Source organism: Gracilinanus agilis, chromosome 1 (assembly GCF_016433145.1).
Source record: "Gracilinanus agilis isolate LMUSP501 chromosome 1, AgileGrace, whole genome shotgun sequence".
NCBI lineage: Eukaryota > Metazoa > Chordata > Mammalia > Didelphimorphia > Didelphidae > Gracilinanus > Gracilinanus agilis.
Genome location: NC_058130.1, coordinates 116,176,443 through 116,202,649, shown reverse-complemented (window position 1 = coordinate 116,202,649; position 26,207 = coordinate 116,176,443). Strand labels below are relative to the sequence as shown.

The 26,207-nt window shown below is 33.2% G+C and overlaps 1 protein-coding gene across 1 annotated transcript in view; it reads right to left on the bottom strand.

Annotated features, from left to right (window-relative positions):
* The window catches only part of MPDZ (multiple PDZ domain crumbs cell polarity complex component), a 228,912-nt gene that overhangs the window by 54,924 nt on the left and 147,781 nt on the right, over positions 1-26,207 (bottom strand). The window contains exons 27-34 of the mRNA XM_044685473.1: positions 21,251-21,428; positions 17,916-18,026; positions 12,643-12,741; positions 8,231-8,393; positions 6,958-7,154; positions 6,048-6,139; positions 5,734-5,824; positions 4,072-4,146 (exon numbers count right to left, since the gene is read on the bottom strand). Coding sequence (XP_044541408.1) covers positions 4,072-4,146; positions 5,734-5,824; positions 6,048-6,139; positions 6,958-7,154; positions 8,231-8,393; positions 12,643-12,741; positions 17,916-18,026; positions 21,251-21,428 — 1,006 coding nt within the window. The remainder of the gene's footprint in view (positions 1-4,071; positions 4,147-5,733; positions 5,825-6,047; positions 6,140-6,957; positions 7,155-8,230; positions 8,394-12,642; positions 12,742-17,915; positions 18,027-21,250; positions 21,429-26,207) is intronic.

Genomic DNA, 26,207 nt, shown 5'->3' with positions numbered 1-26,207 from the left:
GGAAGCAAATAGCAGAGTGCATCAGAAACCAAAATCCTACCATAGGTTGTCTACAAGAAACACCTATGAGGCGGGTAGACACACACAAGTTCAAGGTTAAGGGTATGAGCAAAATCTTTTGGGCATCAAATGAGAAAAAGAAGGCAGGAGTGGCTATCATGATCTCTGACAAAGCCAAAGTAAAAATAAATATGATTAAAAAAGACAGGGAAGGTCATTACATCCTGATTAAAGGCAGTATAAACAATGAGGAAATAACACTGCTCAATATATATGCACCAAGTGGTATAGCATCCAAATTCATAAAGGAGAAACTGGCAGAGCTCAAGAAGGAAATAGATAGTAAAACCATAATAGTGGGAGATCTAAATATCCCTCTTTCAGATCTAGATAAATCAAACAAAAAAATAAATAAGAAAGAGGTAAGAGAAATGAAGGAAGTCCTAGAAAAATTATATCTAATTGATATATGGAGAAAAATAAATAGGGACAAAAAGGAATACACCTTCTTTTCAGCTGCACATGGTACATTTACAAAGATTGACCATGTAATAGGGCATAGAATCATGGCAAAAAAAATGCAAAAGAGCAGATATAATAATAAATGTAACCTTCTCAGATCATAATGCGATAAAAATAATAATCAGTAAGGGCACCTGGACAGGCAAATCAAAAACCAATTGGAAATTAAACCATATGATTCTCCAAAACCAAATTGTCAAAGAAGAAATCATAGAAACAATCAACAATTTCATTGAAGAGAATGACAATGATGAGACATCCTACCAAACTCTGTGGGATGCAGCCAAGGCAGTACTCAGGGGGAAATTTATATCCTTGAGTGCATATATTAACAAATTAAGGAGGGGAGAGATTAATGAATTGGGCATGCAACTCAAAAAATTAGAAAGCGAGCAAATGAAAAACCCCCAGATGAAAACTAAATTAGAAATACTAAAAATTAAGGGAGAAATTAATAAAATTGAAAGTAAAAGAACTATTGAATTAATAAATAAGACTAGAAGCTGGTATTTTGAAAAAACAGATAAAATAGACAAAGTACTAGTCAATCTAATAAGAAAAAGGAAAGAAAACCAAATTGACAGTATTAGAGATGAAAAGGGAGACCTCACCTATAATGAAGGGGAAATTAAGGTAATCATTAAGAACTATTTCGCCCAATTATATGGCAACAAGTATAACAATTTAGGAGATATGGATGAATATTTACAAAAATATAAATTGCCTAGATTAACAGCAGAAGAAATAGACTACCTAAATAATCCCATATCAGAAATAGAAATTGAACAAGCCATTAAAGAGTTAAAGAACTCCCTAAGAAAAAATCACCAGGACCTGATGGATTCACAAGTGAATTCTATCAGACATTCAAAGAGCAACTAATCCCAATACTATACAAATTATTTGATATGATAAGCAAAGAAGGAGTCCTACCAAATTCATTTTATGACACAAATATGGTACTGATTCCAAAGCCAGGTAGACCAAAAACAGAGAAAGAAAACTATAGACCAATCTCCCTAATGAACATAGATGCAAAAATCTTAAATAGAATATTAGCAAAGAGACTCCAGCAAGTAATTAAGAAGGTCATACACCATGATCAGGTGGGATTTATACCAGGAATGCAAGGATGGTTCAACATTAGGAAAACCATCCACATAATTGACCATATCAACAGTCTAACAAACAAAAATCACATGATTATCTCAATAGATGCTGAAAAAGCCTTTGACAAAATACAGCATCCATTCCTATTGAAAACATTGAAAAGTATAGGAATAGAAGGACCCTTCCTAAAAATAATAAACAATATATACCTAAAACCATCAACAAGCATCATATGCAATGGGGATAAATTAGAAGCCTTCCCAATAAGATCAGGAGTGAAACAAGGATGCCCATTATCGCCTCTATTATTCAACATAGTACTAGAAACACTAGCAGTAGCAATTAGAGAAGAAAAAGAAATTGAAGGTATCAAAATAGGCAAGGAGGAGACTAAGCTATCACTCTTTGCAGATAATATGATGGTATACTTAAAAAATCCTAGAGAATCAACTAAGAGGCTGGAAGAAATAATCAACAACTTTAGCAAAGTGGCAGGATACAAAATAAATGCACATAAATCATCAGCATTTCTATACATTTCCAACACACTAGAGCAGCAAGAGGTAGAAAGAGAAACACCATTTAAAATCACCCTAGACAATATAAAATACTTGGGAATCAATCTAACAAAACAAACACAGCTATTATACGAAAACAACTACAAAACACTTTCTAAACAAATAAAACTGGACCTCAACAATTGGAAAGCCATTAACTGTTCATGAGTAGGATGAGCTAACATAATAAAAATGAACATCCTACCCAAATTAATTTACCTATTTAGCGCCATACCTATCAAATTACCAAAAATCTTCTTTACTGAATTAGGAAAAACTATAACAAATTTCATTTGGAATAACAAAAGATCAAGAATATCAAAGGAAATAATGAAAAAAATGTGAAGGAAGGGGGCCTAGCAGTACCAGATATCAAACTATACTATAAAGCAGCAGTCATTAAATCAATATGGTACTGGCTAAGAGATAGAAGGGAGGATCAGTGGAATAGACTCGGGGTTAATGATGTCAGCAAGACAGTGTATGATAAACCCAAAGAGCCCAACTTTTGGGACATGAATCCACTATTTGACAAAAACTGCTGGGAAATTTGGAAAACAATATGGGAGAGATTAGGTTTAGATCAACATCTCACACCCTACACCAAGATAAATTCAGAATGGGTGAAGGACTTGAATATAAAGAGGGAAACTATAAATAAGTTAAGTGAACACAGAATAGTATACTTGTCAGATCTCTGGGAAAGGAAAGATTTTAAAACCAAGCAAGAGTTAGAGAAAATTACAAAATGTAAATTTAATGGTTTTGATTATATTAAGCTAAAAAGCTTTTGTACAAACAAAAGCAATGTAGTCAAAATCAGAAGGGAAACAACAAATTGGGAAAAAATATTTATAACGAAAAGCTCTGACAGAGGTCTAATCACTCAAAAATACAAGGAATTAAAGCAGTTGTATAAAAAATCAAGCCATTCCCCAATTGATAAATGGGCAAGAGACATGAATAGGCAATTTTCAGGTAAAGAAATCAAAAGTATCAATAAGCACATGAGAAAGTGTTCTAAATCTCTAATAATTAGAGAAATGCAAATCAAAACAACTCTGAGGTATCACCTCACACCTAGCATATTGGCTAAAATGAAAGAAGGGGAGAGTAATGAATGTTGGAGGGGATGTGGCAAAATTGGGACATTGATGCATTGCTGGTGGAGTTGTGAAATGATCCGGCCATTCTGGCTGGCAATTTGGAACTATGCCCAAAGGGCTATAAAAGCCTGCCTGCCCTTTGATCCAGCCATACCATTGCTTAGTTTGTACCCCAAAGAGATCATAGATAAACAGACATGTACAAAAATATTTATAGCTGCGCTTTTTGTAGTGGCAAAAAACTGGAAAATGAGGGGATGTCCTTCAATTGGGGAATGGCTGAACAAATTGTGGTATATACGGGTGATGGAATACTATTGTGCTAAAAGGAATAATAAACTGGAAGAATTCCATGCAAATTGGAGAGACCTCCAGGAAGTGATGCAGAGCGAAAGGAGCAGAGCCAGAAGAACATTGTACACAGAGACTGATATACTATGGTAAAATCAAATGTAATGGGCTCCTGTACCAGCAGCACTGCAATGACACAGGACAATTCTGAGGGATTTATGGTAAAGATGCTACCCACATTCAGAGGAAGGACTGCAGGAGAGGAAACATATAAGATAAACAATTGCTTGAATGCATGGGCTGAGGCGGACATGAATGGGAAATAGACCCTGAACAAGGACACATGTTACAACCAGTGGAAATGTGCGTTGGCCATGGGTGGGGGGAGAGCAGGGGGTGAAGGGGAAAGTAGGGGCATAAAGTATGTAAACAGGTTAAAAACGAATATTAATAAATGTCTAATAAAAAAAATAAAGTAGATTTACCTTGGGAAGTTCCAGATGATGAACATTTTTAAAAGAACTGAAGTCCACAGCAGAATTGGTAATACTCAGTTCAGCCTATAGGAAAAAAATAATTAAGTATATTTTAAAAAAAGATTCACTTTAATAATAAAATCATTTAAAAGAGTGGTATTATTATTATTTAACATTTAATGAAATTTACAAATAATATGCTATCTTCTAAATTGAATTGCAGTCATCTTACAAAATAAATTACCTTTAAGTTCAAGATTTTCTAAGGTTGCCTAGGATTTCTATGATAGAACTGTGTAGAAAATCTCTAAGAACAGGTTCTTAACTAAACCCAAGGTCTATAAACTTTTTAAAAAAGATATTTTGAGAACTATGTTTTAACATAATTTGGTTTTCTTTATAATCTCATATATTTCATATATTCAAAAACACTGTTCTGAGATGACTACAATGCTTGTAAAGTTAAGAATCCTCAATCTTCAATCTAAAAACTCAAATGCTCCAAAACAGCAGGGCCTGTCTCACCATCCATCAACCATTTTTCTCCTTTAAATCAAATCAATCACCATTTTAATGTGTCAGTTTAAAAATGGTAGATATACTCCATTATTATTCACAGTAAAAATAATAACTCCCATTTATAAAATGCTTTTTTCACACCAACCTAAGGCAACTGATTTGAACAGCAATATGAACTTTCCTCCCAGCCAACTTTAACTCTAAGAGTGACAAAGATTTCAGCAATTGTATGAACCAGCCTGTGGATTAATTTAGAGAATTTTGAATAAAATATTCTCAATTATTCAAATTTATAGCAGTATCCAAATTATATAGGACAAGTAATTAATCTGGTTTAATTTTATGACAGCAATCATTATGTGTGTTTTTCTACTAGTCCTAGGATAACCCAGAAACTTTGACTTTGATCAGAAGAAGTTAGTTCTCTGTTAGTTAAGTGCTAGATTTTGCACCATAAACATGGATTTGTTTTCTTGGTTGGTTGTGCTATAATTTTACAGCAGTAAAGAGTAGATATTACTCCAAAGAAAACATGTAAGACCTACAGTTCTTAACATTTTAATGACAAAAACCTAAGGCATATAATTAAGGGTAGATTTATGAAAATGGGCTGTCAAAGGTATATTTTGGATGATATCAAGGTGTTTGATGATGAAAAATCAGCTGTAATGCTAGCTAATACTTACAATGCTATTAAGTTTGCAAAGCACTTTATAATAACTATCTTTTCAACTCTCTGAGAGGTAGGTAATATTATTATCCCTCTTTTACAAATCAGGCTACTGAGGCAGACAGAGTAAATTCTGTGACTTGCCCAGGGTTACACAACTAATACAACTATACAGCCAGATTTGAACTCAGGTATTCCTCACTCCATGTCCCAACTATCTATCTATCTATCCACAATGCTGCCTGGCTGCTTCATGCATTAAATAATTAAAGAACATGTGACAAAGAAGTTGAAATTTGATGTCAAATCATGTAAAACCATTGAGTCTGCAACAAGACCATATTATATGTTAAAAAATTTTAATATATAAAAAATTAAAGTATCACTATCAATTATTTTACTTTGTTCCTATTAATTTATGTATCACTCTACAGAGCACTTAATAAAGTCCTTTCACAAAGAAGAAAATAGGACTAAAATACCTCCTGATTCTGAAAAGTCTCCAGGGTAGAAGGTAAACCTTCCATACCTTTACCAGGACAAACAGCCATTTGATTCACTGCATCTTTATTTCTAGAAAACAAAGTATAATCATACTAAGTTCAATTTAGATGATACATACACCTACAGTAATGGGAATCAGACAGGATATTCATTCTTTTAAATATACATTTTTGTTTTTCATCCATGCTTTAAACACAGTAGACATTTAATTAGTATTTATAGAATAGGAAAGGATTTACAGTTGACTTGCTAGCTAAAGCATTTGCAAATCTAGTAGGAAAACAAAGCTTACCTGATAAAAATGATTTTTACTTTTGATGGGGCACATTTAATTATTGAAGAGGCATTCTGATGACTTCTTCCATATAAAATTTGCCCATTTATCTGTATAAAACAAATATAAACTGGCCTTGAAATCTGGATTTCTTTATTTCATAAAATACTACCCAACAAAATCATCATGAGTCACTTTTGATCATTCTGTTGAAATAATAGTATCTTAAATATTTTTTAAAATATATACATACATTTATACAACCACCAATCTCTGTGAGTAGAAATAAAGATCACCTCTCTCTCCATCTCTGTCTCTTTGTCTCTGTCTCCCTTCCCCTTCCCCCCACTCCCCCCACATACACACTGAGTGAAATGACCAGGCAGTGTCTAAGATTAGTCACCATGTGCTCTAGTAGTCTAAGGCATCTGTCAGGAAAGCAGGAAGTCACTGGAGCTTGCCGTCTTCTATTAGCTCCAGTCACTTGTGATCTGGCTCTCCCATCAATTAATGGACTATTCAAATCATTCAGAGGATCTTCCTGCTGTGACTGCTGCCACTTTCCCAATACCTAACAGGAATCTCAGTGATCAGAGTCCCAAATGAGTCTCTGTTTGACTCATGAACAATAGAAGTTCTAGGATGTGCTTTATTCTTACAAACCACCTTCCTTACCACTTAATCTGTGAGATATGTAACATAATTCCCATTTTATAGATTAGGAAATAAGAACTCAGAGAGGTTAGGTGACTAATTGATGGTTATTTAGGTAAGGCCGACATGACTGCTGTTCATCAATGAGATCTTGTTTTTTTTAAATAATAATAATAAAGATATGAATTATTGCTGCATTGCTAATTGGTGATTCTCTTTCACTAGAATTTTCTTCATTCCAGAGACCCTGAGTAGTACACTGCAAGAAATTTACCTCTAAAAGTTCATCCCCAATCTGCAGTCGACCATCTTTTCCAGCTGCACCACTTGGGTCAATTCCAACTATAAAAACACTCATTCTTGACCGATCTTTGTTTCCAGCAAGACTGAGGCCCAAACCAGTTCGGCCTTTTTCCAGTTCAATCATGAAAAGTTCACCAGCTAGGGTACCATAACGCTGAAGGATATTTTCTATTTACAATGGAAAATGAGGAAGTTTCAGGAGCTGATATTATCTAAAAATTTTGATCATCATTACTTCACTTCAATCTCCAAATGCTACTGACTACTTTGTAATTATTACAATACTCTTTGCCATTTGTTTAGTTTCACACATCCTATATCATTTCTTTGAAAGAAATTACTTTAAATCTAAAAAATAAAACAATGTTCTCTTCTGTAACAACTTTAACAAAATTAAAGATTATCCCCCTTTGCCTTGTGGTTGGCTAATATTCTTAGAAGACAATTTCTTTTGAGAGCTACAAAGTAATTTAAATATAATTTCAATTGAAGTCTTCACTATGCAGATGACTAAACTGACACCTAGGCAATATTAAATCGATTTGCTCAAGGTAACAGAACTAGTTAGTTGCAAAACTAGGGGTAAAACCCAAATTGCCTGAATTGTATCTGGGGAATTGTACCCTGAAGATAAATCTTGCCTTTCACTAATGCAAAACTGTTTGTGTACTAATGTACTTTTCATATTCTTGAGGTCATAATCCTGAAAATTCAATGGGAAGTAGGAATCACTCTTGAAATTTCCTTTTATTTTACATATTTAAAAAATAAAACAAAAGTAAAATTTGTGACTTTGAAAATTGAAAAAGGATTTAGCTTTAAGGCCAGTTACTTCTCACTCACTAGATCATGCCATCTCTATGCTGAGGCCAAAAGACCACAGGGATTAGACTCTCTACCAATTACTCATGCATACCAACTGTAATTAATTACTAACAATTTAATCGTGGAAGAGAATCCAAATATTTTACTTTTATAGAAATCTCTCCGTATTAAACACCATAAATGGGAAAGTCTGTATAAAGAGGAATTTTAAAAAGAAAGAAAAACATGATTTGTTGCCTCAGGAATGTGTGTTGTATTCAAGCAAAACCATGAGTAACGTTTTTTGTTTTTTTTTTTAATTCAGATTATTCAGTTTTCAAAAACTAAACAGCAGTTCACCTGGACCCAAACCTTAACTAATCTTTCTCTATTTTAAAAACATTCCTTCTTAAACACTATCCCCCAAAAAAGTAACTTACTCCAGCTGTAGCCAAACTCATCTTCTTTGTCTCCATCTTCTGAAACTTTGCTGGAACATGACTCTTCAGTATCACTGCTCATTCCAGAAAATGTTGAAGGAGGGGGCAGAGACAAGCTAGGGAATGAAGTCTTTTCAGGCTCTGAATCCAACTGACTAGATGCCTGTGGAGAACAAGAAGAATGCAGTAAATATGTGCAGGCTAAGAACCAGAAAACTTCACAAAATGAAAAAAAAAGTAGGAAACAACAGCAACTATGACTTTAATATTTCAAACACATAGCAATAAGATTGTGAAATGAATGAGGTAGGGGAAAGTGATGGCATTCAACACATGTATGAAATGAAAGATGAGATGCAGTTAAAAGTCCAAATGTACTTAACACAGCAAATGTTCAAAGCCCAATTTAATATAATGTTATGTGTTATTTTTAAAGTCAAGAATCATTCTATTTGAAGACTAAAATGGCTATCATAGGAAATTAGTACAAACTTCCCCTTTAAAAATAGCCTTCACTCAAATTTTTTTTGGTAAATATTCAAATAGAGTAGGTGAGGCTTAAAGGGTTTGGCAGCCTCTTCTAAGAAATTAAAAACAAGTTAACTGAGACATTATACTTTGCAATAGTAGCTCAAAACTGAAATGAATACAAAATAAACACCTAGGATTTATATTGAATTTTTGCATGCATTTTTCACATGCCCCTCTTGGGAAGGAATGAGCTTTGAACTCAGGATTCTTATTCTCAACTCTACAAATAAGAAGGCATACATAAAGTATTCTGCAAATTTTAGAGCACTCTTAGAATAAAATGGGACCTCAAAGGATCCTCTAGTCCAATCTCAATCTGATAATTCTGGCAACAGACATATCATCACATAGAACTTCACAGCCTTGGAAGAGTAAATCCAGGCCAATATGCTCGACAAGTGGTACCTTCAGAGGAGTGGCAAATGCGAAAATATTTGCTTAATAATAGAGCCAAAGTGAGATATATATGTACGTACATATATATGTATGTATATATACACACATATATACATACTGTTATCCAGCAAAAAAGCAATCATTAAACCACTATTAAAGTCAGCGAAGAATATACATATATATGAACATGCCATATTTTTATTGCTGATTTCCAAAAAGGAAAGGATCCCAGAAATGGAAGTACCATGAGCTTTCAGCTACAGTTCTGCCTTCTTCATGAAGAAGGTGTCCCTAAAACTACATTGATCGTTTTCCCCTTTCTTCTTCCTATTATACTCTTGCCTGTATCTCACCTCATCATTATTGTTTCTTATACATATATACATTGGCAAGGACTAAAATTTATTTCTTTGGAAACCAAGTTCTTATAGCTCCAAGCATAACAATAGGTACATTGTAAATACTTCCTAATTTTTAATCAACTATTCAAAAATGCCATATTATAGAATATTGACAGTTCCTGGACCTGTGATTTCATTAGTATAGGAAATCCCCTCTACCAAATCAAAGTAGAACTTTCTCTGCAAATGAGTCTTGGGGTTTCCTACTGTAATGTTGTCAAACTCAAATAGAAATGGCGGCCACTAAACAATGCATAAGGAGCCCTCTGAGCTACATACCAACTTAGGAAATCATATATTAATATTATCTACGTTTTATTGTATTTTTTATTATTTTGTTAAATATTTTCTAATTATATTTTAAGCTGATTTCAATAACAATCAGGAATGGTGAACTTACATGGAGTCCACCCAAGGTATTTGACATCTCTAGCCTAAAGCACTGAAATTAAGTGACTTGGCCCTGGGTCACAAAGACCTGTATGAATCTCAAGCCAGATTTAAGTCCAATTTTTTCTGGTTTCTTCAATGGCTTCCTACCTATTATGCTAAACTGCCTCTCATGATAGTGTGTTAAAATAAAGACTATATTGAGAAATTGTTTATTTCATACCTCATAGGATTAAAGGTCTAGAAATAGAAGGGAATGTAGCGGTGATCTATTCTCACATTTTACAGATTTAGAAACTGATGCCCGGAGAAAGGTTAAATGACTCTAGATTACACAAGGAGTATTTAGAAGAAAGGCAGGATTTAAACTCAGTTCCTGGATTCTAAAGTCTAATGTTCCAAGTTTTTTATCAGCACACAATGAAAATTATTCAGAAGAGAACATTAGAATTTTAAAATATGAAAAGATTTTATTGTAAATATTAACTGCCCTAACAAAGCGAAAAAGTACTGATCACATAATGGTTTTGATTAACAGACTAGTGGCTAACAACGCTTACTAATAATGATTTTTTCCATTAACAAAATGTTGTCCAACCAGCCTGCATATTACTAAAGCAAATGGAGCTCTTGCAATCTTAAAAAATGTTAGGCTTCTCCAAACTTCACCCAAGATGAACTTTGTATTAATCTCACATGGCTCATTTGATTCAGTCAAGTTTTTCTAATAATAAATTGCAGAAATGTCTCTTAAAATTTTCAGTTAAAAAAATAAGGATGACTTCATATTTTAATGATAAATAGAAATTGTGTAAAAATAAGAATTAGGAAAATTTTACCAAATACAATAATGAGCAAACTTAAGAAATAAATTTCCCAAAATTTAAGGGAATTTTGGTAAATTTAGAAATGCAGATTGTATGGCTTCCAAACAAATTACATAAGATGGTATGCCATTTTATATAAATGAGTTCTATTTAGGCTAGAATGTAGTTAGCAAATAACTTTGGCTGGCATTCTAGGCCCCTTCCAATTTTTATCTGTATCCACTCCCCTTTGTACAATATCTGCTGGAGCTAAAAATAGTCTATACTTTCATGTACGCTCTACCAAAACACCAAGTTTTTTTTAAATACATTTGTCTTAGCTCACATTATGCCCCAGATAAGTAGAATTCCCTTCCTTTTTCCATGTTGAATTCTTAACAATCCTTTCAAGCTTTGCTCATGGCAACTCCATCAGATCTCGTCCCTCATCCCTAGGTTAAAAAATTACTTTTCTATCTTGAACTTGACTTTACTTTGCAACCCTGATATACATGCTGTGCAACGTTTCCTTTAATTACCTCTATGTGTATTACCTTATCATTCACAGGGTCCATGGCTTATCTAACCTCCCCATGTCCCCTGGTGATGATGACAGCTCTCTGCACAGAGCAGCAACTTAATGTGTATTTGCTGAATGGTATCTTTCTTGAAGACACCAGCTTGCTAGAAATGTTCCATAAGCAAAAATAAAATATTTCAAAAGTCTACAGTCTAAACCTAAATGTTGCTGTAGCAAAATTCATGGACTTTTAAACCATTTCACTAACAATGACATACTGACTTTTAATTAGTTTATGTAATTAATTCATTATTGTCACCCTACACATTCCTTGATGGCAATGATAATCCTTTAACATGCATAATTGATAGCTTTTAGGATAGCAGATATAGTAGAAAACAAGATATTCTGAAAATGTTACATGCCATGTACATGAACATACATGATCTACAAATGTTAATCACAGCACACTAAGTGCCACACACACACACTTATTCATGTAGAACTACACAAGGAGACAAACCTTAAATGGTGTGGGAGCAAAAGGGTTAGTTGGGGAACAACGGAAGGTAACTCTACCTGGATTCTGTACACCCTACAGTAACAGAAAATAATATTCCACACATTATGGATAATTATAATCAATTTGGATTACACATATTCCTATAGCATAAAATCCCTTGTACTTTACAATTGGGAAAAATTTGATGTAATTTATGAAACACTTCTTGATAGATACGAGTGTTCAATTCAAACCTTTCATTATCAAATTCTAGTAAACAGTTTTTAAATGATTGCTAAATTTTTCTGGGTTTCTTAAATTTACCAGATTATAACAAATCTATAAAATATAAAAATATAAAATCTACAAAAGTAAACCTAGGTATGTTTTTTATTGGTCCATATATTTGTTATCAGAACATTTTGTATGTATATCCACTATTACAAGTAGGGCATTTGTAGATACACTCTTCTGCTATTTCTACTGAAAGATATGCTAATGTAGCAGTTTTAAAAATTGCTTGCACCTTCTGCAAAGTTTCCATAAAAAACTATTTTCATAAATTCAACAGAGAAAAACTATTCATTTAGACATTAATATAAAAAAAAACTACACAAAAAGGCAGACAGACAACATATAACAATCACCCTTACTATTCAGAAGGGCCATCTAATTTCAATTGCACAAATGTTCTGGATCTGGTAAGAGGTATTATAGATAATTTGTTTAAAAGAGTATTTGCATGCCCACTAATAACACAAAGATTTTTTTTCAGCTCAAACTTGGTGCTGTAAATTAAGAACACTCTCAAGCAATAACAAAGCAGACAGAATTTTTGGAAAGAGCAATTGCAAGCATTATCCAACCTTGTCAGTGTTGAGCTGCAGAGAATCAGCAAAGGGGTTAGTGCTGCTGAAACTGTATTTAGTGTGAAGGTTGTACGGCAGGGAAGGCAAAGGGGGTTTCTAAAAGGAAACAGAAGAGGATCTATGAAGAAAAACAATTTTCAAGTATCACTTCAGAACTAACATGGAATATATTTGGTTATAAGTTGTATGTATTTGTAATTATGTTTAATTTTTTTATATCTAGTTATTAATATCAGTATGTTTAGTCTGAAATTAAGTGTTTAACCAAAAAAATTTGATGTTGCTTTCAAAATATAAAGAAATGGAAAAATAAGAGGTTCACCAACTCATAAATTTAAATATGGGAACTGGTTTGTCTGACAATGATCCCACCCCTAAAGAATACCTTCATATATTATTTACTGTTGTTGTATCAATAAATACATAAACATATATGTTGACAAATGGATAACCCCCACTATATTTTAAAAAGCACATGTTTCCTCATGTATTTCAAAAAGTAGAAATTATTTTGTATTTCACTATATATATATACATATTCAAATTTTCAAAAACATTATAGTGTGCCAATTCAAGAACTTCTATAGCTATGCCTTCTTTCCCATTTTTTTGTTGTTGAACTGTTAATACTTTTATTATCTTTTAAGGTTACTTCTCTGATTGTATTAAGCTTAAAAACAAAAACAAAAGGTAAAGAAACAATTAGCTGGAGAAATACATTTTATAGGAAATGAGAAATAGAGTTGGGGAAGTTGGAAGTGAAAGTCAATGATGAAGATGAAACACAGGGGATCCAACTTGAATAAATTCCCTTTAAAGAACTGGAAAAACCTCAGGAATGTCCTTTAAGTTCCTTGCAGAGTATTTTGTAACTTGTCTGTAATGATATAAGCCAAAGTTTCTAGACATTAACAAACTGAAAGGAAGAATGATTGCTCACTATAATCCATCATTTCCATAGTTTTTGTTTTGTTTAGTTTTGTTTAGTTTTGGGGGGTGGGGAGATATTTACTTGGCATTAGAATCACCTTTCCCCTTTTACACACTCTTCTTTTAAAAAAACAAAACCTTCTGCCTTAGAATTAATATTGTGCATTGGTCCCAAGGCAGAAGAGTGTCAAGGACTAGGTAATGGGAGTTAAGTGACTTGCCCAGGGTCACTCAGCTAGAAAGTGTCTGCAGTCACATTTGAACTCAGAACCTCCTGTCTCTAGGCCTGGCTCTAATCCATTGAACCACATAGCTGTCCCCCTCTTTTATTCTTTTATTGCATGTATCCTCTGAGGAAAAAATACACTTAAAATTCATTTCCATTCCAGTTAAATGTTTGTGTATTTCTCCTAAAAACCTTGCTGGCTTTAGTGCCACAACACTGCACTCTGGCATAATAGTATTCTAGGGACACATTCAGATGCAAATTTCTACTAAAGGTTATGCCACAATTTCCTTCTCATTGCAGTTCTTACTGTTTTCCTACATGGGGAGGAGATAGACAAAAAATGGGCAAGGGGCACTTCTGCTTCTCTCAGATTCTACTGGGCTTTTCAAGAACTTAAATTCATCATTTTACCAGGTAGAGAGCATTGGACTTTAGGCTCATTGAAGACAGGAGTTATTGCTTTTCAGCTTTGTCTTGTCCAGCATTGTGTCTTGTACATAATGTATTTTATAATAATATTTTTGTAAATTAAAATACCAAGTTATGCGGCCACTTAATTTGGAAAAGATTAAGGAAAGGTGAACAAAATATTCTAGGTCCAATGTTTTAATACTTTGTAGGATCCTTTAGCATTTGGCAATAGGAACTCTGTTGAAATAGTTGCCAAAGTTTTAGTTGTTGTTTTTCAAACTCCTTTTATTATCAATAAGAATAACAATAACAAAAATGTATTAAGGATACCCAGAGCAATTTAACATATTACTTATAATATTCTGCAACTATTTATTACTTAAGGAAACATTTGCTACTGAGAACTCCTCAGAACATTGTCACAAACCCCCAAAGAGTTCATGAACCAATATGGAAACCAGTGGTGTAAAAGAACAGAGGGGAGGTGATATGATGTGTGGGTATGGATATATGTATGTATATATATATATATAATGTATATATATATGCGTATATGTGTGTGTATATTTGTATATACATATAAACACACATAAAGCTATACACACACTTATAGCAAGAATGCTGGATTAGGGCAAGAATTGGATTGGAAATGCATTTCTTAACCAACCAGGATAGTATAGACAAGTTATTTACCTTATTGAGTCTCAATTTCCCTAACTGTGAAATGGAAATAAAACCACCTGAGATTATCTACCTCAAAAGGCAGGTGTGAAGATGAAATGACAAAGTATAATGTAAATATCAGTAATTTTTATAATGTAAACATCAGTAATCTGATGTCAGATCCTGGTCTAGATCTCTGATCTATTATTTCATTTGTAAGGAACTTGTCATGGAGAAACTTCCTCTACTTATATAAATGGTCATATCATGTCAGCAAAGTGCCTAGGGCAGTGAAAGAGGGAGGTACCTGGCCATAACTGCACATGCCAGTACTGTATACATCACCTGCTTTTCCTATGAATCTTCCTTCACTCTCCCCATGTAATACTGTAGAAAACTTCAAAAATCCAGGAAATGACTATAATTATCACTGACCAAATTACTTACAATATTTTTTATTTATAAGTTATTTGGGAATAAGATTTGATTCTGACCTTAGAATATAAAAGAATAGTATGGCACAAGTAAAAAGGTAGATCACTTGAAAATGCTTATTATTATCATCTATTGATTTACAGAGAGAACAGAATTCATACTGAAAAATCAATAATTACCTAAAGATTTATATAAAGAGAACAGAATTCATATTAAAAATCAACAGTTACCTAAAGATTTATAGAAAGGGAACAGAATTCATATTGAAAAATCAATGGTTACCTAAAGATTTATAGAAAGAGAGCAGAATTCATATTGAAAAATCAATGGCTGCCATTTTTGCTAATATCCTGATGGGCCACTGGAAGCAAGCTAAAGGACTATCAACTGTGGGAAGAAATGATAGAGTTGAAGTGGTAGAGAGAAGAAAGGAGAATTTTGGCTCTTTTTGCACTGACCAAATCCACTTCAAATGACAGATTCATTCAATGTATTCATCAGTCTGTCATGCACCATCCTGTTGTGTGTAACACGGTAAAGTAGAGATGATAAAGACCCTGCCAGATTCATGGGCAGTTACGATTCACAGGAAGTAATATTAACAAGCCAACTTATCTTACACCTATAATATGTAGGTACCTACTGTGGAAAAATATGTGCTAGTGAAACTTAAGTACATTCTCCCATATAGTTATTAGGGATAGGAATACTAACCATAGAAAGAAGAAATGTCAACAATGGTAAACTTCACTTTAAAACACATGATTAATTCTGATTAAATCAATTTAGGTGAGACATAGTCAAATCTTGCAAGAATGTGGGTAGATGGGACTGAGGACAACTTTATGGGTACTCCTAAGATATTAAAACCAAAGAAAAGAAGTGCATCACCCAAAAGGAGGGTTTACCCAAAATGCAGACAAAAATCTCAGCAGAGACAGAGGTGTCTAGGACCTTTGTTCAGCTTGGCAGAGAAAATATCCATACCAATGAAAGCATGGGCCCATTCAAATATCAAACCACAATTTTTTCAGGAATAAGAAGACATTTAATAACAAAGGAAGATATCTGTCAGCTGTGGTAGAAAGATGTCTTTTCTTAAAACATTAAGAAGTTATGATTGGCACTGAGAGAAATATTTATAAAGTTCTAAAGGTAATCCTGTGAATTACTAATCAGCAGTTTATATTATTGTTCCAAATGTGTAGAAGTTAGGAACTAAAAAAGAAATAGCTTTAACATGATTTAAACAAGCAATGCCAATATTATCTTGCTGTGTCTGTATCTATGTTTAACACAACAAATGGAAGCATGAATGTATTAAGATTTATAATTATTTAAACAAGCTGAAAAGCATTTATATGGAATGCATTATGATGCTACCCTACCATTTGGTAGATTCTCTCAATTAAATGGATAATTATTATCTAACAATAAACAACTGAATAATTATGAATTGCAGATGTGAAGATAGCTACTTAAGAGTTGGAACTACTAAATTAATTTCTTACAGTCAACCAACCCAGAGCTACATACACCTGTCTTGATGACAAAAGAAAGAATTAGTAAGAGAAATCCAGTCGGTGTTTCTTAATGCAGCTAACCAACAGGTTCATGTTTAGGAAAAGAAAGTAGAAAGTACTCAAATCCCTTCCTTTTACATAACTGGAATTGGACAACTTTGCATTTAATTTTAAATGACTTGATAAAGATACTTAAAATAAACTTATTTTAAAGTATGAATGATCTCCCTAACTTAAACCAGCTATGAAGAAATTTTCCAAAGAAATTAAGCCTAAAATTAATGTAGCCTATCATAAACTGCTGCCCTAATGTTCACTTTTAACACTCATTATAATGGTTCTAATACTTAATTAACAATATTTCTGTCACCAAAACAATTCATTAAACATTTTTTTAAAAATCACTTTACCTGAGATGACTGATGGTAAAATGGGTTAGTGGGTTTCTGCTCACAGAGAGCAGATGCTGATGAAGTGCTAGACACAGACTCTGGCTAGGAAACAAAAGTTATGAAACCACTAGTAAATAGACATGCAATTTAAACAGAATCCATAATGAGGAAGTTTAGTTTTAAGTGGTGCACACAGATACAGAAAGGTTCATTCACATGTGATCATAGGTTTTGATTAGCACAGAAGTTCACTGAGAGAACAGAATTACGGAATTACAGTGCTCTCTACTGCTTCATAAGATATCATCTATAATAATCTCTGAATGTTCCACTGATCTACTATATCATTTTTCTCTTTAACAAGTTTCCTTTCAATCTTTTGTGATCATAGCAGATTCACAAAATAGTCTGAATTAGACCTACCGAGCCACCAATAAATCTTGCAAAAAATTTTTTTTCAAAAGGAGTTTTCATGTTTGTATATATCAAGCTAGAAATGATTTCCACATGGATTCTGAATTTTAGAATAATACAACAACAACAACAAAAAAATACCCTGCAACAAAATTTTAAAGAGTTGTCAAGAATTGCTCTTTATTTGTATAGACAGTTGGCCTCTGCCTATAATAATAGGCTTAATCACATGAGGTTTTCTTTTGCCTCCTTTTCCACTTTGCAGATGCTTACCCTCGGTCTGTTTATAATGCTTTGTACCATAAAGAGTACAGGGTTGCCTGCTTTCCGTATGGCTTCCACAGCTTGTTCGTGGCTTGCATCTCTGAGGTCCATTCCATCCACCTGCAATGGAAGGCCTTAGCTTAACATTATAAGAAGCTAAAGTGAAATGGAGCATTTTGTTGGTCTCAGTACTGAGAATCATTTACCAGGCATCAGGAATATCTGTTTAAACCTTAGAAAGAATTTTGGTATTTTGGCAAACTTTAAAATCAACTTTATTGAGCGTGCGGCTGGATCCATTCATTTGCTATAAGAAATTCAGGATTTTCAATAAACCTGATTGGCAAAAAGGAACTAAAAATTCTATATTTTTTAAATAATGCTAAGTTGTTACTTTAAATATTGAACATATCAGTGTCATTTAAGAAATTATATAAAGAAATTCATTTTTATTGGGAACATCCTTTAACTTATTTCTTTATTTTCCTGTGGAATAATGAAGATCATTTCCCCTTTTTCCAGTCATTCTCTTTTTCTTATTCAATGTACAATTCTTCTGATAAAAACCTATTCTGGTGCCCAGGAATACTCAAGATTATAGTAAGGTTAGTTTTGCAAAAGGAGTTTTTTTGTAATAGACATGACAGGTGCTGGAAGCCAAGGAAACGTGCTTGTTTGTTAGTAATTTTTACACAAATAGCCTTAAAATAAAAGCTTTAACGCAATGGTTTGTCTGAATCATAACCAAATGATAGAAAATAAAGAAAGGAAAATTAAACCATCCAAAGGCCAAATGCTAATCCTGGTGGGAAAATAAAGTTAATCATTAATCATATTTTCACCATCTCCAATGATTACATTTGTGTTATATGCTAATTCCAAATGACAAAATCAAAGCTGATAAGAAGTTCTGAAAAGGAAAAAAATCTGAGCTCTATGCTTAGACCACCTTTATCTTAAAAATGTGAATCACCTTCATTTACACTTGACAATTTCTGCCAGTAAAATAGTCTGATAAATAAATTATGCATTTTCTCAGTTAACATTAAGAAGTCTTAAACCTTTTTGTAGAACTCACATTTTCAAAAGATCAGGATTTCTTCATAGATATATGCCACTGATTATTATGTGTAAGCAAAGGAAGCTACCTTGTTCTGTGACTGCAAGGAGTTAATCCAATTCCCATTTTAATAGAGAATGTCCATTAGGATAATACTGTACAAAAACGGAGGGTTACTCCCTTCTGAAAGAGAAGTTGTAAATATATTTTCCTTTCTGGTTAAATCAAGGAATTTTATCATAAAGGATATATAAAACTCTGATAGTCTAAGGCAGTGATAGACAAACTTTTTAAAGAGGGGGCCAAAGGAAAGGAAATGCTCATCTGTCAGTCTGTTTCTAAAGCAACTCTTTTGAAGTTTATTGTATTGTATTCTACTCATTGTATTCATCAAATTAGAAATAATGTAACAGTGGCCAGATAGAACATTTCAAGGGCGGCATCTGGTCCACAGGCTGTAGTTTGCCCATCACTGGTCTAAGGAAGAGAAAGGATATTCTCACAATTTTTTGAAAGGTGATTTCTTTGATTTCAAGGCTTTCTAATGATAGGTGAAAATCTGTAAATTATGGAGAATGGAAGTATCAAATAGAAAAGCCTACAATTCTTCAATCTGAAGGATCACAAAATTAAAAAAAAAAAGAAGAAGAGAGCTATCTCCCCTCTCTTCCACATAATGGCTCACAGGACCACAGATATAGAGCTTTGGGGGACCTAGTCTAACCTCTTCAATTTACAAATAAGAAAAGCAAGACCTGGATAAAATATGTGAACTGTTAGAGGTCAAATAGATGGTAAGCCTCAGAGGCAGGATTTGAATCCACGTCTACTTCCTCCAGTCCCAATGTTCTTTCTATTATATAACATTCTCCCTTCTTATTTCAGTAGTAAAATTAAAAAACAAAGACAAAGACAACATAATGCTATTCCTTAAAAGTATGATTAATAGTTCGCCTTTCATTTGGAAAAGTATATATCTGTGCATGGGTGAGTTTTCAAAGTTGCTGCATTCCTTAAAATAAACACCTTCTTGCTTGAGGGTCGTCAAAAGTTTTTGTTTATTTGACTGTCCAGACCCATGATTTCATTGGCACAAGAAAGTTTCAAGAAATGAAATTCCCTCTACCAACTCAAATCAGTAGCTGCTCTTCAACTTATGATGTTGTCTTGTCTCTTTCAGGGGTCATGGGAAGAAATCTGTGATTTGGTCAAATTAGGGAGCTCCTGGCGAGATATCTTCTGTTCCAATGCAGATGGGCACCTTCTCTAAAACTTGAAGTCTTAGAGAGTTGCCAAGGGTCCCAAAATACAGGTAATTGATTTGTACAAGGTTAAATAACCAGAATGTTTGGAAGTGGGTCTTTCTGACTCTACATCAATCAGAGCAGCCTGTCTATCACAACTTGTGGCTTTAGGAATTTGCTTCAATTCAGAAAAGTAACATCTTTGCCTACCATCATGAAGCCGTATATATCATACATTCAATCTGAACTTGGATTTTCCTGACATTGATGTTATGTGGTTTTCTCTTAGGGGATAATTTGTGTCTATATATAAGATATGCATATATATGAAAGGTAATATAGCATATTGGGTAGAATTATGAATTTGGGGTCAGGAAAACATAAATACATAAATACTAAATATCCCTCTGACCCATAATTTTACAAGTGACTAGATACACTTATCTCCTCTCTAGTGTTTAAAGCAATTCCCAAGGATTTACCTCTAAAGTAAAAGGCTCTTTCTTAGACTAGTTCCCATACTTTGAATTTCTATATTGACAAAATCACATGTACAAGTATACATATTTATATATTAAACACACGTTTGTTTATGTAAAATTAAAACTTGTGGCAACTATATATAAAACATGGGTGACGGAAGATTTTTCCTTGTGAGTACAAAAGGAATTAAAGAGGTCACAGGAATGATCTACAAAGAAAAGTCAAAGTTAATCAAATTAATCTGTAAGAGAAAAGTGATAAAATTTTCCTAACTTTATACAAAAACTCTTGTCAATTTAAAATTAGCAAATTTATACGTCTGTTTGTAAAAAGCTTTGTAAGCAAAATCGGTGTTTTTTTTTCCTTAAGAAAATTCATGAATAGTTCTCCAATGGAGAAAAACATTGTCACAAACTCACAAAAAATTTTTTAAAGTATAAAGAAAAATTTCTCATTGATTCAGATTGGGCTCCACTATAATGTTTGAAAAAAGAGTAAAAATTATTTCCCCTTAGAAAATAAAACATTCAGTACAGAAAAATCATATTGTAGGATACCTCTACTATTCTATCTCCAGTTTTTAAGGTTCCATTTTTGCCAGCTGGACTATCTTCCAGAACATGCTTGATGAAGATACCCCTCATCACTTCACCATTGCTTAGCCGACTTCCCATCCCACGTCCACCAACAATGCTGATGCCCAGGGATTTGTTTGGTTCTCTCCACAGTTCAACCCTAGCAAAAACAAAAAGAAACAAATTCTCTGTGTTCATGTTAGTTTTGCAATAGTTACTTGTCCAGGTCCATAAAAGAACCATTTATATGTAATGAGTAGTAAAATTATTTTTTATTTTCCTAAATATTTATTTTCTATGTCTAGAAAATATTTTGCACTAATTTTTAAAAATGTGTAAATATTTGCAAGAAACATTTTTCTTTCCACTAAAGTTTTACCCTAATGCCTCCATGGAATATAAGAGCACCAATTTCAAAAGCTTTGTCAACAAAGCATAATTTTGAGCAGATCCTATCAAGCTAGAAAGACTTAAAATATGGGTTCAGCAAAGACTTTTGTCTTTCATCTGAGGATCCATACAATGACATCAGGAAAATCTCATTATTAGGTTAATGCTAAGGGTGATGAATTTCTCAACCAAAGCTGCTAGCTCACTAAGATGAAAAAGTTTATGGGCTATGTGTGCAGGAAAGAACACCTTTATCTATTAGTACAGCAAGAAAATTAGTACAGCAAGAAAAATCACAGTGATAAAATTTTCCCATGAAAAGCAGATTTTGTGCGCTTGCATGTGTGTGTGTGTGTGTGTGTGTGTGTGTGTGTGTGTGTGTGTGTGTGTTGGGGGAGGGGAGAAAAGCATCAAATAAGCAAACTTAAATGAGAAGCTTATGGAACCACCAAAATGCTTTTAGAGCAGACAAGTGCAAAGAAAGAGGCCTTTCACAGACACCTGAAAACAGATTTTAATATAAGGAAAATGAGATAAAGTGTGAAGTTAAGAAAAATTAAAACTTACTTAAGGTTAGCAAATATCACACAATAATAGCATATTATATAAATATACCATTCATATAAGTATAGGTTATATGTAATAAAAAGTGTATTACATATAAGTATATAAAATAACATACATAGTGAGTGAAAGAGGTTGTGAGCTCTTTATACCTCTTTATAAGAAGCAGGTGAGGTATGGTAGGACTAATATATTCACATTACAATTTAAGAAACAAATTTATTTGCTCAGTGATTATTCATCTCCTGGGTTTCACTCAAGTATCTTTCCTGAGCCCTCTTCTCTTTTTTTTTTTCTCTAACTCTCAGTTATCTCAGCTGCTTCTTTGAGTTAAATTAAAATCTCATTGCAAATGACTCAAAAATCTACATATCTAGACCTACTCTTTCTCCTGAACTCTATTTCTAAATTTCCAACTGCCTGCTCCCTGAAAATGTCCCATCAGCACTCCAAAATTTCCCATGTTTCAAATGGAACTTGGCACCTTCTCCTAAAACCTACCCACTTTCTATTTTTGTTTTCAGAGGCCACCACACTCCCAGTGATCTGGCTCTATAACCTTGCAGTCATCTTTTATTCTTTCCTCTTCTTTCCCCCACATCACTCAATTCTATCTTTCTTCCCAATTCTATATCCTTCTCTCCAACCACAAAAGCATCAATCTAGGTCAGTCAGGTCCTCAATATGACCCTTAGTACTCCTGAAATTTTTCTTTTAAGACTGGAACACTCTCTTGTATACATTCTTTGATATAATCCTTTCTTCCATTTTTTGTATGTTTTTTAAAAACTCAAACTGATTAATAAATTCCCTTTGTACCCACTTCTATCTCTTTATACAACTTTCTTTTTTTCTTTCCTGTTGTAAATACTTTTTGTTTTCCTTCAGAATTTCATTCTGAATAACTTTTCATCCCTCTTAAGATGATTTTTTTGGTAGAAATTTCAGTTACAAGATCCTATCTATATTTCTCCAAAACCTTCCAAATCTTTTTTTCCAAAAACAGTAATTCATGTAAGAAGATGCCCTGTGTTTTCCTTCTATATCAAAAATTCTAAGATAGATGGTCATTTGCCCAAAACTTTCCCATCATTTTAATCTCAGTAATCACTTCCTTCCTATTAATTATGAATTCAAGAATTATAATCCTTTTTTATTTTCTGAACGATAATATTATCACTGAGTAAAATGAAATTACTAGCTTCTGTGCTATTTTTTTACAGATAGATCCCTAACATAGATAGATAGATAGATAGATAGATAGATAGATAGATAGATAGATAGATATAGATATAGATATAGATATAGATATATGAAGTTTCCCATCAACAATTATTTCAGAACCACTATTTCAGAATTATGATCCCAAACTTCTCATCTACTTCCTGTCTTGGTGATCTGTAATCTATTTCGATAGCACTGTCACTTCTATTTCTCTGTCTACTAATTTCCTTCCAAGTACTTTCTTCCATGCTTCATATTTACATAAGCATATCTTCTAAATATACAATGCTACCCACTGACAACCTTTTATCTATTCTTGATCTTTCCTTATGGTATCTTCTCTTAAATGAGGTTCCACTCATGCCTGCAATCCCAGTACAAAAGTACCATAAGAAAACTTTTATAGATTCTCATCTCCCTGCCATTACTTTTCTCCTGTGATCTTGCATAACGCTTTTATGCCTTTCTAATGCATTTATCAGGTAGTAATGTGCATTACACCTGGCTCTGCTGTATATAAGATATAACTCTTACTAAACTATAAGGTCCATAATGGCTAAAATCTTTCAGTCTTAAATTCACCCAACTACCTGCTTGAGCACAGTCCTCTCAACATAATAATCAGTAAATATTCATTAAATTTCTAGACTCTCTGAAGTTTGTGTTGCTAGAGTACAAAGTTCATCCTTTGGGCTCTTCATTTTTTATAAACATACATACATAGTAAAATTATTCTCTAATGGGCAAAATGAAGGTCCTATATAATCTAACTGGTATTTTATCATATCTTTTATGGAAGCATATATGTTAACCATTCAAAGTTTATTCAATAAGATATAAGTACTTAATTCCATTTACCCAATACCCTATCCAGGTACAATTCTTTCTATAAGGCACTGCTCAAAATAATGACTATATTTCTACTTATTTAGAAAAATCTGTGGGGCATTTGTTTTATTCCTTAATCATATGCTGTCCTACAATAAGTTTTATTTAACTACTTTATAACTTATCTCTTCTATTGCATTTTAAACTCTTTTAAGTGCATGTACAGGTATACAGGTCTTTTATTTTTCTTCTATACTCCAAAGTACAAATCAAAGTTCTGAATACATAGATGGTATTCAATAAATGCTTATGAAATTAAATTTAGTTGAATTAAATCAAACTAAGTTGAGTCCTAAACTAGTCTGTTATAGCCTTTATTTCCCTACATCAAAATATTTGCTAAAAATAAAATTTTTTTAAGTCAACAGAACATGTTACTCCTGGCTTTCAGTGACATACAGTATGTCCTAAACTTAGAGTCTGAAGGTCTGGGTTAAAAGTCTGGGTCTATCATTTACTATCAGTGACCTTGCACAAGATCTTAATCTCTCTCTACCTTAGTTTCCTCATCTGTTAAATGAGGAAGTCTGATTATTAGACTTCTTATATCTCTTCTGTTCCAATTCTAAATATAAAGTCATATGATTCATACCTCTAACCTTTTCACTCCATGAACTTCCATCTTTCTCTAAGGGCATCTAATTTTGAAGAAAGATAGACAGACAGACAGACAGACAGGAAGATAGACAGATAGATTAGATAGATAGATAAATAAATAAAAACACTTATTATGTGGCCAGGGAGTATTATGGAATAAATGATCTATTATTCTATAATTAAAGTTGTCCATAATTTATAGGAAGCAGGTTGATTAATAGATTTTAGCTGATTTTTATTGCTACATTTTAATAGTTAATCAAACGAAACACAAATTCCACTCAATTCAATTTTTTAGACTATTAGAGGGGGCAGCTGGGTGGTTCAGTGAATTGAGAAGCGAGCACAGAGATGAGAGGTCCTGGGTTCCAAACTAGCTTCAGATACTTCCTAGATGTGTGACACTGGGTAAGTCACTTAACCCCCAATCCCTAGCCCTTACTGCTCTTCTGCTTTAGAACCAATACACAGTATTGATTCTATGATGGAAGGTAAAGGTTTAGAAAAAAAGACTATTAGAAAAACAAAAATTCATCATTTTGGATAAGTATTTTTTAAGAAATCATAAAAGATAAAATTTTATGCAGAGAAATTATTAGAAGAGAAGCAACAAATTGGGGGAAAATCTTTATAACAAAAACCTCTGACAAAGGTCTAATTACTCAAATTTATAAGGAGCTAAATCAATTGTACAAAAAATCAAGCCATTCCCCAACTTATAAATGGGCAAGGGACATGAATAGGCAATTTTCAGATAAAGAAATCAAAACTATCAATAAGCACATGAAAAAGTGTTCTAAATCTCTTATAATTAGAGAAATGCAAAAAACAACTCTGAGGTACCCACCTCACACCTAGCAGATTAGCTAACATGACAGCAAAGGAAAGTAATAAATGTTGGAAGGGATGTGGCAAAATAGGGACATTAATGCACTGCTAGTGGAGTTGTGAATTGATCCAACCATTCTTGATGGCAATTTGGAATCATGCCCAAAGGACTTTAAAAGGCTGCATGCCCTTCGATCCAGCCATAGCATTGCTGGGTTTGTACCCCAAAGAGACAATAAGGAAAAAGACTTGTACAAAAATATTTATAGCCACACTTTGTGGTGGCAAAAATTTGGAAAATGAAGGTATGTCCTTCAATTGGGGAAGGGAATGAACAAATTGTGGTATCTGTTGGTGATGGAATACTATTGTGTTCAAAGGAATAATGGACTGGAGGAATTCCATGTGAACTGGAACAACCTCCAGGAATGATGCAGAGTGAAAGGAG